Raw genomic sequence first — 16,791 nt, 5'->3', positions numbered from 1 at the left:
GAGAGGGGTGGGGTAGTACTAGCATTTTTTTTTTTGTTAATGGACATTTTTTTAATAATGTGTGTTTCTTCTGGTTAGTATTGTCATTTTCTTCTACCTAATATGGCTTTTCATGGATCATTACACTCATTATTTTTGGTCAGCATGGCATTTTTGGGGGTAGTACTGGTTTTTTTTAACTTTGGCTTTTTCTTGCTAATATGGCTTTTTTTGGGTTAACATGGCATTTTGTTTTTCTAGTTCTAGCTTTTTTTTGTTGCTAGTACTGCTGTTTTGGGAATAATATGAACATTATTTGGGGTAGTACTGGCTTGTTTTGTTGATCTGGCACGTTTTTGGCTAATCTAGAACTTTCAGTGGTGAAGCTGCAGGAAAACACCCCACAGTTCCCTGCCTGTGCCCGAGGAGCTGTGGGGATTATTGTGCTGGATTTGTTGACAAACTCGGAGAGCTGGAGCAGAGTTTGTATCTGTTTGAGCTGGGGGAGGAGGCTGGGAGAGGCAGCAGGGAATGTGCCCTAAAGAAACCGTGGGGGCTGGAGAGGGAGCAAAACTCCCCTGGAGCAGCAACTGCTGGGAAGGGGGGAGCAGAGGGAGGCTGGGTTCCTGTAATCCCCGTGCAGTGCATTCCCCTCTGCCGTGCTTGAAGCAGTTGACAAAGTGGGTGGAACAGGAAAATCATTCCTGGAAACCCCCAGGATTGCTGTGGGATCGCTGCAGCCCAGGACATAGGCTGAGATGGGCAGGAACTCCAGCCATAATTAAGGGTGACACCTTAATTTTAGAGACACTGGTGTTTAGTGACACCTCCTTAGCTGTGGTGTCACTGAAATGTTGGTGCCCTTGACCCTCCTGGGGTTGTGGCAGGGATTGGAACCATGCAGTGCCATGGGGTTGGTGCTGAAGGAGTCTGGTGGGATTGCTGCCCTCGGCAGTGAGGGAGATGGAAAATGAGTTTGCAGGGTGAGATTTCAGTGAAATCTGAATTCTGCTTTCCAGGTCTAGGAAGAAAACCCTGATACATCCTGAAAATGTTCAACAAATCCTTTGGGACTCCGTTTGGAGGCAGCACCGGCTTTGGGACAACTTCAACTTTTGGGCAAAGTAAGTGAAGTATCCGAGGTGGCTTTAATGAGGCGTCTTTTCCTGGAGTGCAGCTCAGAGAATCCCAGGGAGGTGGTGATCCTGCATGGGATGGAATTGGGGAGCTGCTGGGTGCTCCAGCTGGCTTGGAAGAGGTTCAGGAGCCTGAGGCTTCACCCCTAACCAAGCTTTCAGTTTGGGCAGACAGCCAGGGTTCCACATGTGCTGTGGAAATTCCTTCTGTGGGAAGGAAGAGTGAAAAATGCAGTGCTTGGGGAAGGTGGTGTCACTGGGGTGTTCTGGGGCTGGAACAAATCTACGGTGGGTTTGTTGGGAAGGCCTGGAAGGAAGAGCTGTGTGTTCTGGGGCTGTTTGTGGAGCTGCAGCCTGAGGGGCTCTCTGGGCTGTGCTTGCAGATGCTGGCTTTGGTACCACCAGCGGAGGAGCCTTCGGGACCTCGGCCTTTGGCTCCAGCAACAACACCGGCAGCCTGTTCGGGAGCACGCAGAGCAAGCCAGGTACTGCCCCAGGGGGCTGGGAAGGGAGGGAGGGAGGGGAGAAAGGGAGCAGCCTAAACCAAGGAATTGTCAATAAAAATACCCAAAAAGCGCCCTCCCAAGCCCAGGACAGCAAGAACCTGCCCAAGCTCCCAAGCAGAGGAGGTTGTGAAGGATTAACAGCCTGTTTCTGTCTGCAGGAGGGTTGTTTGGGTCCACCACGTTCAACCAACCAGCCACCTCCTCCACCAGCACTGGCTTTGGCTTTGGAACATCCACTGGGACGTCAAACAGCCTCTTTGGAACCACCAGCACTGGTGGAAGCCTCTTCTCATCCCAGAATAATGCCTTTGCACAGAACAAACCAGCTGGTTTTGGAAGTGAGTGAGACTGGTGCCCCTCTGCTGTTGGGTGGGAGAGCAGTGGGAGCTGGATGTACCTGGGGGCTGGGACAGGGGTCAGGCTGGGGCTGGGGGGCTTTCTCCTGGAGGATACAGTGACATCTCTGTGTCCACAGCAGCCAGGGAGGAGCCCACATGCTCTTGAATCTGTAGCTGTGATTCCAGCCCTGTGTTTTAAAATAAATTGCCAAAGGTTGTTGGTTGGAATTCTTTATCCTGAATACTGTTTTGGTGCTGTTTGATTTTAGGTTTTTATCCTGTGGCAGAGCAGTTACAATTGGGTTTGTCTGGCAGGAGAAGACAGGGAATGCTGTTAAACTCTTCTGTAATTTCATGAGGCAAAAGCAACTGCTTGCAGCCTCTTCTGAAAAAAGAAAAGGAGTCTCACTGATGCTCTTTATTATAAAGTTATTGTGTTATTTTCTTCCTACTTGGAAGAAAGGAAACTGACTGCTGTAGAAGGAAACTGCTGTGGTTTGTCTGGTGTTTCTGGGCTGCTGAGTTAAGGACACTTCTGCAGCAGGGAACTGCGTTAGCAGCGCCATCACCTTCCAGCTTTGCTGTCAGATTATTTTTCCCAGCTGTTATTTCCATTTTCAAATCAGTTTCTTGTTGCTTCTAATTTGAATAAAGTATTAGGGTTTAAGTTTTAAATACTTAATTAGGTTTGTTGTAATACTGACATAACTTTTTATGCTTTACTCAGACTTTGGTACGAGCACCAGCAGTGGGGGGCTCTTTGGGACCACCAACACCACTTCCAACCCCTTTGGGAGCACATCTGGCTCTCTCTTTGGCCCAACCAGCTTCACTGCTGCTCCAACTGGCACAACTATTAAATTTAATGTAAGTTCTGCTCTTTCTTCTTACTCCAGCCCGTTTACTGTGGGAAGTATTCAGTTTTGCAGTTTGTGTTATGTCTTGGTCACTGAGGTGAAAAAATGAGTTCATCTGCAAGTGTTTTGAACTGATTTGGAAACATCCCTTCTCAAACACGGCAGAATTTCCTGCTTGCCGGGTTTAGAGCCAACACTGAAGGAGTAAAGGAGCTCCTAAAGCTGAGCCTTCCCAGCTAGTGCTGTGGAATTCAGGGTGATCCATGGCAGATGCTGGCAGCAGTAAGGGTTAGAGGCATCTTGGGATGGGTCAGAATCAGCACAGCTCTGCTGAGCCAGCCTGGCTCTGGGAATGGGACCTGGAAGGAGAGGAGTGGTGTCCTGCCTCCTCTGGACGAGTCCCCTTTAAGACAGGATTCAGTAACTGCTACAAAGTTCTGTGGCAGTTGGTCCTGGAGGGTGGCCCAGCAGAGAGGCCTTGAGGAACTGGGCTACCTGGGGCCTGCTGGAGGAGGGACTCTGTTCCCCAAAAACTTGTTCGTGCAGATCTCAGCCCTCTTCATTTCTGGACTGAGCTGATGTAAGACTGAGGCTTTGGGGGCAGAGCTGTGCTGCTGCCTGGGCTCTTGCAGTGCTGCTCATTGGTACTTCTATAGCACTGTTAAAAAGTGGGGGGATACTGGAATTCATGCAGAGCTCCAGGGTTTGAGTCAGAAGCTGAGGTAAACTGCTTTAAAAGTGAAAGCGAAAGCAGAATTGCTGGGAGTTGTTTTGCGTGTTCCTGTGGCTAATTCCACTGTTGATCATCATTAAACACACCTGGGTGAGACCTCAGCTGTACAAATAATGATGGAATCATAAAACCATGCAATCACACAAGGTTTGGGTTGGGAGGGACCTTAATTCCTACCAAGTGCCACCCCTGCCATGGCAGGGACACCTGCCTCTGTCCCCAGTGTCCAGCCTGGCCTTGGGCACTGCCAGGGATGCAGGGGCAGCCCCAGCTGCTCTGGGCACCCTGTGCCAGGGCCTGCCCACCCTGCCAGGGAACAATTCCTCATTGCCAAGATCCCATCCAGCCCTGCCCTCTGGCACTGGCAGCCATTCCCTGGCTGCTGTCCCTGCAGGCCTAGCCGTCCCAGCCTGGCTCCAGAGGGGCTCCAGCCCTGGAGCAGCTCCATAGCTCCTCTGGACTGGCTCCTGGAGCTCCACATCCTCCTGCTCTTGGGCCCCAGGGCTGGGGGCTCTGCAGGTGGGCTCTTGCCCAAGCAGAGCAGTCACACAGAGCCTCAGGTCTGTGCTAGATGTAGGATTTCCCAGGATCTGCAGGGAGTTGTGGCTGGATTTTAACCTGGCCCTTCCTCCCTTCCCGGCAGCCCCCAACCGGCACCGACACCATGGTGAAATCCGGCGTCAGCACCAACATCAACACCAAGCACCAGTGCATCACTGCCATGAAGGAGTACGAGAGCAAGTCCCTGGAGGTCAGTGCAGGGGCACACAGCCCTACCTCGTGCCTTTCTGGGCCTCAGCTACTGTCTGTACTCATTAATGCAGGAATATTAATGAACCTTCAATGTCTACATCACACACGAGAGGTGTTGTCAAGTAAAACAATTAATGCAACGCCACGTTAATTGCAGGTGGGTTTAAGTGGTTGATGCAGGTCTGGAAGAGCTTAAATTCCATCTTGTCAGAAGGACATGAGATCCTGTTGGGAACAGCCCTGCTCTGCTGAGATAGCAGCAGGATCCTAGGCAGAGCTCAGTTGTTTGTAAACTAATATTCCCAAGGATTTATCCTGAGGCCTTCCCATTTGGGCTGGTTTGTTTGACCCTTCAAAACAGATTGTTTATAAAATATCTAAAAAGGCTCTGGGATGTCAAATTGAAGTAAAAACATGAATCTAAGTTCAGGTCCCATTTTTAGTGTCCTTATTTTTAAAAACATGGGTGTTGCAGCTTCTCTTGAGCCTTCACCTTGGTGAAGATGGGGTGCTGGGTGAGTGTGGTAAGGACATTTGCCTGTCCTTGTCCTGGGTAAAAAGAGCTGGATTTTCCTCTAGGAACTCCGTTTGGAAGACTACCAGGCAAATAGGAAAGGGCCCACGAATCCTGTAGGAGCAGGAGCAACTGCTGGCTTGTTTGGCTCTTCCACTGCCACGTCCAGCACAGCCACAGGACTTTTTGGCTCTTCCACTACCAATACAGGCTTCTCCTATGGGCAGAATAAAACTGCTTTTGGAACCAGTAAGTACTGCCTGGCACTGGTGTTCCTGTGAGTGCATGTGCAAATATTCTGTTAAACCATTTAGAATTCTGTGATGCAAAATGCTGAAACACTGCTGTGAGCTCAGACTTGTGCTGCTTGTGTTGCCAGCATTCACTGGTGCAGCTCCTTGCCATAGGAATCTGTTTTCTTACTTTCTCCTGGAAAAATTGAAACAGCTCTTGGATTTTTATTAGGTTTTGGTGCAAATTGAAAAGTAAATAGATCATAGAATCCCAGAATGGTTTGGGTTGGGAGGGGACCTTGAAGCTCATCCCGTCTCACCCTGCCATGGGCAGGGACACTTCCCCCACCCCAGTTTGCTCAAACCCCATCCAACCTGGCCTTGGACACTTCCAGGGATCCAGGGCCAGCCCCAGCTGCTCTGGGTACCCTGTGCCAGGGCCTGTCCACCCTGCCAGGGAAGGATTTTTTCCTAGTAATGGATATTTGTGTTTGTGGAATTTGACTGTAAACACATACAAATCCTCCAGGCTGTAGGAATGGAAGTGGTTGTTGGATGAGCAGAAACAGGACCAAGGGAACAGCTAGAGCTGGTCCAGGGAAGGATTTAGGTTGGATTTTAGGGAAAAGTTCTTGCCCAGAGGGTGCTGGCACTGCCCAGGCTGCCCAGGCCATGGGCACGGCCCCGAGGCTGCCACAGCTCCAGGAGCCTTTGGCCAGCTCTGCCAGGGACGCCCAGGCTGGGCTTGGGGGGCTCTGGGCAGGGCTGGGGTGGCACTGGGGATCCCTGGAGGTCCCTTTCCACTCAGGACATTCTGTGACCCTTTTTGCTGTGTGCATGCTGGGGTGTGGATGTGCTGGGCTGGGTCTCTAACTGCTCTTGGTGTCCCAGGTATGACCGGCTTTGGCACGGGCACCACCGGGGATGCCCAGGATGGGGTTGGTGGGGGTCTGGGCAGGACAGGGGTGGCACTGGGTGATCCCCGTGGGTCCCTACAGCTCAGTGTGTTCTGTGACCCTTTTTGCTGTGTGCATGCTGGGGTGTGGATGTGCTGGCTCTCTAACTGCCCTTGGTGTCCCAGGTACGACCGGCTTTGGCACGGGCACCACCGGGGATGCCCAGGATGGGGTTGGTGGGGGTCTGGGCAGGACAGGGGTGGCACTGGGTGATCCCCGTGGGTCCCTACAGCTCAGTGTGTTCTGTGACCCTTTTTGCTGTGTGCATGCTGGGGTGTGGATGTGCTGGCTCTCTAACTGCCCTTGGTGTCCCAGGTACGACCGGCTTTGGCACGGGCACCACCGGGGGGCTCTTTGGGCAGCAGTCCCAGACCACGAGCCTCTTCAACAAACCCTTTGGCCAGGCCACCACCACGCAGAACACCGGCTTCTCCTTTGGGGGCACCAGCACCCTGGGCCAGCCCAACACCAACACCATGGTAAGGGGGGCTGCAGCTGCTCCTGCTGGGCACGGGGGCTGCAGCATTGGGGTGTGCCTCACACTCCACTGCTCTGGGGTAAAAGCAGCGTGCCGAGCTCTGGAGGCTGTGCTGCAGTGAGGAACCTCCTGGCAGTCAGCTTTGTTCTGACAATTGGAGAACAGTCAGCTGTTCACAAATCCTGTACCCACTCACCTCCTCAAGCAGCTGCTCTCTAGCAACTCCTGTGCTTCCCATCATTTTCACACAGATAATGTCACTCCATTGTCAGCCTTCTTTGGGAATTCAATCCTGGGCTTTCTAGTGACAAATGAGCAACATTTGGGGGCTTTTGTGACAGGAAGATTCTACGTAGTTGTAACTTGTTGTATGACTAGAGGCTTTGGCTCCAGATATCCTGTGTTCTTTGTGAATTTGTTGTGACTTCTCATAGAAAACCCTGTGAAATGTTTCTTTTCCATCTCCCTTGCTCAAAGCAATGAGGAAATTCCAATATCCTTTAAATCTTGGAGCATAAATTTTTGGGGTTTTTTAATTTCCTTTTAGTAACTAATTTTTTGGAGGAGGACTAAAGCTTCTGGAATGCTCTTCACTTGTCCTCTTCCCCCAGCACGAGGGCAAATGCAGCATTGTTTTATTGCCTGATTCTGTGTGTTGGATCTGTCGTTGTCAGTGCTGGACTTGGAAATGCCTGGGAGCATTATCTTAACCTGGTTCCTTTTTGTAGGGTCTCTTTGGGGTCACCCAGCCCTCGCAGCCTGGAGGCCTTTTTGGGACAGCTGCCAATACAAATGCTGGGACTGGATTTGGAACGGGAACTGGCCTTTTTGGACAAGCCAACACGGGATTTGGTGTTGGTGGTTCGGTATGTCTGTGCCTCTGTAACAAAGAGAAAACCAAGCAGAGCCCTGTTCGGGGTGCTGACTGCACAGAAGTTGTGTCAGCTTAGGAATTAGGATGTCTGAGATACAAAAGTCAGGTGGTTCGCTGAAAACTGGAGGATAAACAGGTGTAGTAGAGTCATTTTTTTAACAAGTGATGTGTGGAGTGATAAAAGCAGCAGGAGATACTGAGGTTCTCAGTGGCTGGGGTGCCTCAGCATAGGGCTGGAAATACAGGTTGTAAGTTGTGATGAACCAAAACCAACCTTGGTTTTTGGTACTCAATCATTTTGGTTCTGGTGGAGCAAAAATCACAGGATCACTGACATTGGAAAAGTCCCTTAAGCCCCTTGAGTCTGACCCTAGCAGCTGCTTTTGGGGATCTTGCAGGTGGCTTGGGATAACCCCACCCTTGGGAGGGTGGGCTGGGGGGCTCAGCTGTGCTTGGCTTTAGTTCTGCTTCCTTGCCTGCAGCCAAACACCGATACAATTCCTGTGGTGTCAGCATCCCAGGTTCCAAATTCCTGTTGTTTTTCTTTCAGACCCTGTTTGGGAACAAGCCTGCAGGATTTGGAGCCACCACGACCAGCGCTCCCTCGTTCGGTACCACCACGGGCGGGGGCCTCTTCGGTAACAAACCTACTCTGAGTTTAGGAACCCTACAAACCCTTCCAGTTTGGGGACAGGGAAAAAAGTGTGGTTTCAGTCATTTAAATCTGTACTGTGTGCACCACACACTGCAGAGAGCACATGCTGGGTACTGTAGTGTTGGAATTGTCAGGTGAACAACGGCCCTGGCACAGAGGAACGTGCTGGGTGCTGGGTTGTGCCTTTGCTCTTGGTGGGGCTCCCTGACTCGGGAAGTAGATGGTCAAATGCCACCGTTTTGGTGAGTCCCTAAGGGAATTTTCAGCCTGGGATGGCCAGGAGAACCCCTAGGATCCAGGGGAGCATTGGGAAGGGCATTCCCAGCAGGTCAGGGAGGGGATCCTGCCCCTCTGCTCAGCTCCAGGGAGACTCATCTGGAGTGTCCTGTTCAGTTCTGGGCTCCACAGCTCAAGGAAGACCAGGAGCTACTGGTCCATCCATCCATCCATCCATCCATCCATCCATCCATCCATCCATCCATCCATCCATCCATCCATCCATCATCCATCATCCATCCATCCATCCATCCATCCATCCATCCATCCATCATCCATCCATCCATCTATCCATCCATCCATCTCTCCAGGGGTGTCAGGATGGTGCCAGACTGTTCAGTGGTGCCAGTGGCAGGACAAGGAGCAATGGCCAGGAACTAAAACACAACAATTCCAGCCCAGCCTGAGCAAGAACTTCCTTCCCTGGAGGGGCAGAGCCCTGGAACAGCTGCCCAGGGAGGGGCTGGAGTCTCCCTCTCCGGAGACATCCCAAACGCCCTGGGCACGTTCCTGTGTCACTGCTGCAGTGACCCTGCCTGGGCAGGGGCTGGCCTGGGGGGCTCAGAGGTGCCTTCCAACCCCAGCCATGCTGTAATTCTGTGGTTGAAAACTCTTGAAATCGAGGATTCGGGGAGTAGAGGGGTTTGTTAGTAGGCTGTGAACACCCTGTGTTGGCAGGGGTAAAACCTGTGATTCCTGGGCTTGGGCAGGTGTCAGGAGATCCTGCACTGCAGTGAAGGTGAAATGAGTCAGCTGCAGTTCAGCTGGTGGCTGTTGTTGTCCTTGGTGGTGTGAAGGACCAAAGTCCTGAGGAGCTGCTGGTGTGTTCCTGGTGGCCTCTGATGTGAGAACTGATGTTGGGTGGGTGTGACTGAGCAGGAGGAATGTGTAGGGATGGCTGAAGGGAGTGGCAGCTTCTTTCATGGGACTCTGAAATCTCTTCTGCCTTTTTAATTCTGGATCTCAGAGCAACAGAACTGTCTCTGAGAGTGAGTAGGAGGGGGTTGGACCCTGCCATCCCTGTCCTGCAGTGCTGTTTTGTGTTGCTTATTTAAAGGCAGTGGGACCTGCCATGCCTGTGCCAGCCTGCCCATATAGACAGGGAAGAACTCAAGGGAGCTGGCTGATCTTTTAGATCCTTCCCAAATCAAGCTCTGTGCAGTTCTCAGTGCTCTGAACCAGGGCAGCACCTTGGCAGGCAGAGTTTGACTGTGGTGAGCAGCCCTGGGCAAGCCTCCCAGGGGTGTGAAAGGTGCTTTTGAGTTCTTGTTCTGCTGCTCAGGAACTCCATGGCCCCACAGTGTGTTGGCACTGTTTGGTGGAGATCAGCCCTTGCAGTGTGTGGTTTTGGTTTGCCTGTGTAGCAGTTTATAGGAGGAATGGAGCTGGATTCCAAGGGGTTGGTGCACACCTGCACTTTTTCAGTTTAATCCTGGCTTTGTGTAGTAACCAAGCATGGGATCTGCAGTAGAACTGAGCTCATGGTAGATTTGGGGTGGCCTTGTTGCAGCTACAGCTGTGCCCTTGAACTGTGCAGATCTGAGTTCCCACCTGCTCTGTGGGGAGGGTCAGAGAAATGAGTGTGTGGTATAAACAGGATGGATTGAGGTTTGTTCCCTCCAGGCACTCAAAAAATCCCAGCATGTTTTACTCCATTGCCAGCTAGAGCAGCATCATGTCAACTCTGCTTTTCTGGGAAACTCTGAAGTTTGTAACAAACTGAAAAGCTTAAGAAGGCAGACCAACATTTTTCTGTGCTGCTTTCATGCTATATTTATAGCTAAAATGTGTTTATTACCAGTGAAGTCCCTTCTTGCTGATTGCCAGTTTAACCTGCGCTGCTGGAAACAGTGAGAAATTTGGCTTTGGCAGGGCTTTTCGACCCTGTGAGGCTTATTTATTTAAATACATGGTTTTAATTTCATCTCTAATGAGCTGCTCATTCTGTTGTTGAAGGTTTTGGTGCCAACACTGCTGGAAATAGCTTGTTTGGAAATAAGCCTGCGACTGGGACTCTGGGCACTGGACTTGGAACAGGGTTTGGAACAGGTAAGCAGTTTCCCATTTCTGGGCAGCTCCAGCCCTCAGGCTGCAGTGCAGTCCAGCCTGGGCATTGCCTGTAGCTGAGTTAGGAAAGGTTGGGCATATTTGAGCTTCAAGGCAGGATGGCTCAGGGCAGCTCCAAGAGGAGCTTCTCAGCACAGTGCCAAGTGGCCTGGCAGAAATTGGGCATGACTGGTGAGGTCCTGTGTGCTCAGAGCCTCTGCTGCCTGCAGCATCCACGGGCATGGAGAGTGTTTCCTGCAGTCCAGTAAGGAATTCTGTGTTGTGCCTGTGAACTTGTCAGAGTCTGTGGTAACTGTGCCCTCTCTGTCACAGCTCTGGGGGCGGGACAGACGTCCCTGTTCGGGAACACGCAGCCAAAGCTGGGGGGAACGCTGGGAACAGGAGCCTTCGGAGCCCCAGGATTCAACACATCCACGGCCACCCTGGGCTTTGGGGCCCCTCAGCCTGCTGTAGGTGAGTGCCATGAACCTGCTGCCTTGTGCCCATGTGCCTGAACGCAGGAGCACACCCCTCCCAAAGGGTTTGGAATGACAAAACATCTCCTCGGGGCCACTTCTGTTCTCAGTCACAGTGCAGACTGTGTTAATGACCCTTGTTTTGCTAGTTATATGTGTATTTTAAAAGGAATTCCAAGTTGCTTTACATGCCCAATAATTGCACCTATTTTAGATTATTGTCTTGAAGATAAGTAAATTTCCCAAATTGAATTTGGGGCAGCAAGAACAGATGTGCACAAAGAAAAGTAAGGGAAGTGCAACATTGGATTTTTCAGTGCTTGCAGATAGGAGAGGCCTAGAGGGCCTTTATTAACAGGAATGCTGTGCCTTTGGGACAAAAATAAGAGCCAGTTGTCTCCAGCTCTCCTCCTGACTTCCTGCAGACCCTGACAATAAGCTGTTGTTCTGAGAGTGTATTTGTTGTTCTTTGGGAATGCCCACATCTCTCCTAAATTTATTGGAATTAGAATTGAGCTGCTTTTGGTGTCTTGAATGTTTCATGGGGTGAGCTCTTTGAGCATTTCAATAGGAATTAAAATGAAATGCTTTAAGACAGAGATAAGATTTAGGATCCATTGTAGAGGGCACTCTAGACCTGTATGGTTGTGGTAGCAGTAATGTCAAAATTCTGCATGAAATATTTTCCCCGCACATCCTTTCAGAAGCCAGCTGGATTAGTTGAATATTCTGGCAGGCCAGGCTCTTCCCACTGCTCTGTAGCTCTCTGTGCCCTCAGCTTTTCACCCATGAGAACTCAGTGAATATGGTTGGACACTTTGATGGAGGAAGGAGATGTTCTGGGCGCTGCTGTGTTTCTGCCTGCCCTGGTTCTGTTCCCAGAGCTCTAAAACTGAAATGCTGCTCCTTTTGTAGCTCTGACAGACCCCAACGCCTCTGCAGCCCAGCAAGCTGTCCTCCAGCAGCACCTCAACAGCCTGACCTACTCCCCCTTTGGGGACTCCCCACTCTTCAGAAACCCCATGTCAGACCCAAAGAAGAAGGAAGAGGTAAGTGCCCATCAGCCCTGAACTCATTTTATGGATGACAGTTGGAATTACTTGGGCTGTGTGCAGTCCTCATCACTTCAGTGCACACTGAGCAGCCAAGGAAGCTGTCCTCTGTGCTCTCCCAGTGGTGCAGTGGCTTTTTACCCTCCAGGGCACAAAGGGTTTGATTTTATCCCAGTGGAAAGTCCCCTGCCCGTGGCAGGGGGTTGGAAGTACATGATCTTTAAGGTACTTTCCAACCCAGCCATCCCATGATTTCCTGCTTTTGCCTGCATCACAGCCTTGGCTATGGAGTTCCTGTGCTCCCTGCTGCTGATAGGGAATGAAGATGGATTGTTGTGAATCCTTGGAATAACTGTAGTGCTTTGCTTAGGACATCCCTGAGAGTCTTTGAGAAACCCTTTCCTCTTGCTTTGTTCAAGAGATGATAAAACAAACACTTCCCAGGCTTTTGAGGTGGTAGGGGAGGTTCTGAGTGTCTGCTGCCCCTGAGCAGATTCCAGGGGCTGGAGGGGAGTCTTGCCTGGCAGCTGGAGCCCGGGCTGCCCATGGAGCCCAGGCTGCCCATGGAGCCCAGGCTGCCCATGGATCCAGGCTGATGGCTGGGGCTCTGCATGGAGCCCAGGCTGCCCATGGAGCCCAGGCTGATGGCTGGGGCTGTGCATGGAGCCCAGGCTGCCCATGGAGCCCAGGCTGATGGCTGGGGCTGTGCATGGAGCCCAGGGTGCCCATGGATCCAGGCTGATGGCTGGGGCTGTGCATGGAGCCTCCTAACCTCGGTGCAATTATTGCTTCCCTTTGCTTACCACCCCCTTTGCCTTTCAGGGCCCGTTTTAGGGCTGGTGCACCCTAAAGCTCTGTCCCCATGCCTGAGGTTTCCAACTGTCCCTCTTTCTGTTCCAGAGGCTGAAGCCAACCAACCCAGCAGCCCAGAAGGCCCTGACCCCCCCCACCCACTACAAGCTGACCCCCCGCCCTGCCACCAGAGTGCGGCCCAAGGCCCTGCAGTCCGCGGGCTCAGCCAAGTCCCAGCTCTTTGATGGGCTGGATGATGATGAGCCCTCCCTGTCCAATGGAGCCTTCATGCCAAAGTGAGCTTCTCTTTTGTCTCTGTGTGAGAATCTTCTGGAAACTCCTGCATATTGCCTTGAATCTTGTGATTTTGTGCTCTGGTTCATATTGGAAGAACAATAAGTTGTCTGTAATGCTTCAATAGAACTGTTTTCTATAGAGGAGGTGAAAAGGTTCAGCTTAGACTCTTAAGGCCAAATAAGCTGTAAAATAAGGTCAGCCCATGATGGGAGGCAAAGCTCCAATAAAGTCATTGGGGAATTCTAACATGGAAAGCTTGCACAGGGTAATACTTCCTGCTCCTGAACTGGGAGTGTCAACAGGTTTGCTCATGCCCTAAGTATGGAGGCAGATTTCTGGTGGTTTTATCCCAGCCCTGGTTCTATTTCAGATCCACAGATGTTTCTGTGAGAAATAAATCATGGATCTGCCCAAGTAAAGCTTTGGGTTCAGTTTTTAGGTGCATCAGTGCCTGTCATATAGAAAAGGGATTTATTTGGAAAGATTTGAAGTTGAGTAAAAACAAAGGGCTAAAAGATTTAAAGTGACCCTGCTGTAAAATGAACCTGCACCTGTGGGTCAGACCTTCTGTGTTTCTAGAAAAGCTGATTTGGGAAACAGGGAACACTGTGGTTTGCTGAACTTGGGCTTTGAGCCTTTCACTGGCTTGTGCTTTTTACACACCTCTGTATAAACCAGAGCCTTGAACAGAATTCCCTAAAAATGTTACGGGAGACTTGATATGTCCTGTGTGTGGGAGCAGGTCTTAGAGCTGGTCCCTGGAGCATCTGAATTAAGTACAAAGTACACATGTATGCAGTGGATAGATCCACATTTCCCTTCCTTGGTGTGTTATGTGTTTAGGAAGAGCATCAAGAAGCTGGTTCTGAAGAACCTCAACAGCAGCAACCTGTTCTCTCCTGTGAACCGAGAGAACGAGGACCTGGCGTCGCCGTCGGAGTACCCAGAGAATGGGGACAGGTGAGTGAGTCACCCTGCAGGGCTTGTCCTCAGAAATGCAGACTGGTTCTGCCTGTCCCTGAATTACTGCTGAATCCCTGAGAAGCCCCTTCTTCTCAGGGATGTCACTTCACTGTTCATTGAAAGCAGTTGACCTGCTGGGAGATGTATTTCCTCCTGCGCTAATCATACATTCTTGCTGTGTGGGCACTGCCAGGTCACCCCACCCAAAATCCAGGTCAGGGAGCAGGAGCTTAGGTTCTGGATGAGTCTCTCGTCCTTGCCTGTAGCAAGAAACCAGGATATTCCTTAGGGGAAGTGCTAAATCTGACTCCGAGGGGAGAAGAACCTCTGCTGGTCAGTTCTCAATGATGTGGGAATTGCAAGGGAGCACCACTGATCCTCATGTCTCATATTTCTGTTTTCTATATATGTATTTTGTACAGATTACAATGAGGAGCCTCTAAGGCTACATCCTCCCCCACCCAAAGCCAGAATTCCAACCTCCTCTAAAAAACCTGTGGCCATATTTCAGTTGAACTCTGATTTTTGCCTTGGTTTTCGAGTCTTGAAAAAACCTGTCCAGCTCACCACGTTGATTTTTTTGAAAGCTACTAAAATAAGAGCTGCTGTGGGAGTGAGGTCACCCTGGCCCTGTGGGCAGAGGGTTTGAAGCTGTGGGGTTGCTGTTACACTCCCTTTTGAGGCTTCTCTGCAGCCTGAGCTTCTGTTCCACTCAGCTCTGCACAGGGCACATGCCTTAGTCCCCAGCCTGTGGGGACTGTCCCAGTCTCACCACTGTCCTTGTTGTAGTGGGAGCCTCAGTGGCAGAGGTCAAGCAGGAGCAGAGGGAAGGGGAATAATCACTGACACTGCAGTTGGTGTGGTCCTGTTTGCTCTTTGTGTGGGAAGAGCAGAATTTTAATCATAGAATCAGAGAGTCTCCTGAGCAGAGAGGGACCCACAGGGGTCACCCAAGTCCAGCTCCTGGCCTGCCCAGGAATGTTGCTGTAAGTCCCTGGGAATGAAATAATTCACGTTATCCTTCCTCTGCCCAGGTTCTTCCTGTCGGTGCCTCCCGAGGAGAACCACAGGCAGGACGGGGAGCGGGAGGAGGAGGAGGAGGCCCACGAGGTGACCAGGTTTTACACCAACCCCATTGCCAAGCCCATCGCGCAGAGCCTGGAGGGCAGCGGGCACAAGCCCCACTCGGGCGTGGACGACACCATCGTGGCGCTGAACATGCGCGCGGCGCTGCGCAACGGCCTGGAGGGCAGCAGCGAGGACGCCTCCTTCCAGGAGGATTCCCTGCAGGAGGAGTGGGACAAGGAGATCGAGCCTGGCCTCCAGCAGCATCCTGCAGGTGAGGCTGGCTGGGGCAGCATTGCGTGCAGAGTTTGCTGCTCTTTGACACCCTCAGCTTTTGCTTTTTTCCCTCCTCCTTCCACCAGAATACAAATGTTGCCTTTCTTACCTTGCGCAGAAATTTTATCTGCTGAGTCAATGAGCATTTAAATTTTATCCCCCAGTTTTATATCACGTGTGTTAGAGGTTTTTTTAAACTTGAGAAGGTAAAGGGAAAAGATCTGTTAATCCTTCCGGGTAATACTTACATGGCATGTAATGAAACTGGCAGGTGATGTGCGCAAAATAAATGTCTATAGACATTTTGTGGATGCAAAATGCTTTTGGGAAATAGGAAGATAATTAAACAAATTAACAGATGAAGAATTGGAGCCTGTAATGTAAGAGATGCTGCTCTTAAATGTAAGAGAAGCTTCAGTTTGGTCAGCAGTGCCTGAGGCCCAGGCTACTAAAGCTGGGAGAGTGTTTCTTCAAGTGTTGATACATTTGCAATTTTTCTTCTCCCTGCACACCTTCTTCCCTTCCTGTTTGCACACCTGCTGCTCCCTGGCAGGTGCCTGGGCAGAACCTGCCAGAGCACTTGGTTTAAATGTGCTCTGGAGGCTGCGGAATGAAGGTGTTGTGGTGTCTGTTGGCTTTGGGTGCCCTGATTCTCAGTTCCTCTGAGGCTTCCAGCTGTTCAGTCAGGCTGGCAAAAGAAACGGGATAACAGTCTGGGAATGTTGATGCATTGCTGCCAGCCCTGTTCTCAGGGAATGTTGTGTTGCAGGGATTGTCCTGACACGAGCTGGCTACTACACCATCCCGACCCTGGAGGAGCTGGCCCGGCTGACCAACGACAGGAAGGAATGTATCGTGACAGACTTCACCATTGGCCGCACGGGTGAGAGCCCCAGCCTTCCGGGCCTTGACCCTGACCAGGGATCCTAAAGCTGCAGAGCCTCAGTTCCCAACCCTCAGTCTGACTGCCACCAGTGCCCTTGCTTTGGGAGTGGTTGGCATCAAAGTTGTGTAGGATTTTAGGATAAAATAAATCCCAGTGTCACAGAGAGATTTGGTTTGGAAAAGGCGTTAAAGCTCATCGCATTCCATGGGCAGGGACACCTCCCACTGTCCCAGGCTGCTCCCAGCCCCAGTGTCCAGCCCGGCCTTGGGCACTGCCAGGGATGCAGGGGCAGCCCCAGCTGCTCTGGGCACCCTGTGCCAGGGCCTGCCCACCCTGCCAGGGAACAATTCCTCATTGCCAAGATCCCATCCAGCCCTGCCCTCTGGCACTGGCAGCCATTCCCTGGGTGCTGTCCCTGCAGGCCTTGTCCCCAGTCCCTCTGCAGCTCTCCTGGAGCCCCTTCAGGCCCTGCCAGGGGCTCTGAGCTCTCCCTGGAGCCTTCCCTTCTCCAGATTGAACATTCCCAGCTCTCCCAGCCATTTGATATCAGTGTCAAAGTTGATAAGGCTTCTCCAGAGTTTTCTCAGGGGGAAGGAGATGTCACTTTGCTCAGGAGACGGGATGGGGCGGTGGGGGCAGGAGGGGCACAG

General features: G+C 51.4%; 1 protein-coding gene across 2 annotated transcripts in view; it reads left to right on the top strand.

Annotated features, from left to right (window-relative positions):
* Nucleotides 1-16,791, top strand: part of LOC102043981 (nuclear pore complex protein Nup98-Nup96) — a 25,075-nt gene that overhangs the window by 1,406 nt on the left and 6,878 nt on the right. For both annotated transcript variants that reach the window (XM_031062608.1, XM_031062609.1), the window contains exons 2-17: nucleotides 999-1,103; nucleotides 1,499-1,600; nucleotides 1,780-1,959; nucleotides 2,687-2,826; nucleotides 4,193-4,300; nucleotides 4,882-5,065; nucleotides 6,321-6,484; nucleotides 7,212-7,349; nucleotides 7,908-7,995; nucleotides 10,245-10,337; nucleotides 10,668-10,808; nucleotides 11,726-11,859; nucleotides 12,763-12,950; nucleotides 13,795-13,911; nucleotides 14,949-15,253; nucleotides 16,025-16,138. In XM_031062608.1, the coding sequence (XP_030918468.1) occupies nucleotides 1,031-1,103; nucleotides 1,499-1,600; nucleotides 1,780-1,959; nucleotides 2,687-2,826; nucleotides 4,193-4,300; nucleotides 4,882-5,065; nucleotides 6,321-6,484; nucleotides 7,212-7,349; nucleotides 7,908-7,995; nucleotides 10,245-10,337; nucleotides 10,668-10,808; nucleotides 11,726-11,859; nucleotides 12,763-12,950; nucleotides 13,795-13,911; nucleotides 14,949-15,253; nucleotides 16,025-16,138 (2,269 nt within the window). In that variant the 5' untranslated portion in view covers nucleotides 999-1,030. The remainder of the gene's footprint in view (nucleotides 1-998; nucleotides 1,104-1,498; nucleotides 1,601-1,779; nucleotides 1,960-2,686; nucleotides 2,827-4,192; nucleotides 4,301-4,881; nucleotides 5,066-6,320; nucleotides 6,485-7,211; nucleotides 7,350-7,907; nucleotides 7,996-10,244; nucleotides 10,338-10,667; nucleotides 10,809-11,725; nucleotides 11,860-12,762; nucleotides 12,951-13,794; nucleotides 13,912-14,948; nucleotides 15,254-16,024; nucleotides 16,139-16,791) is intronic.

Source organism: Geospiza fortis, unplaced genomic scaffold, assembly GCF_000277835.1.
Source record: "Geospiza fortis unplaced genomic scaffold, GeoFor_1.0 scaffold96, whole genome shotgun sequence".
Classification (NCBI taxonomy): domain Eukaryota; kingdom Metazoa; phylum Chordata; class Aves; order Passeriformes; family Thraupidae; genus Geospiza; species Geospiza fortis.
Note: the sequence above shows the minus strand (reverse complement) of the source record. Positions and strands in the feature narration are given on the sequence as shown.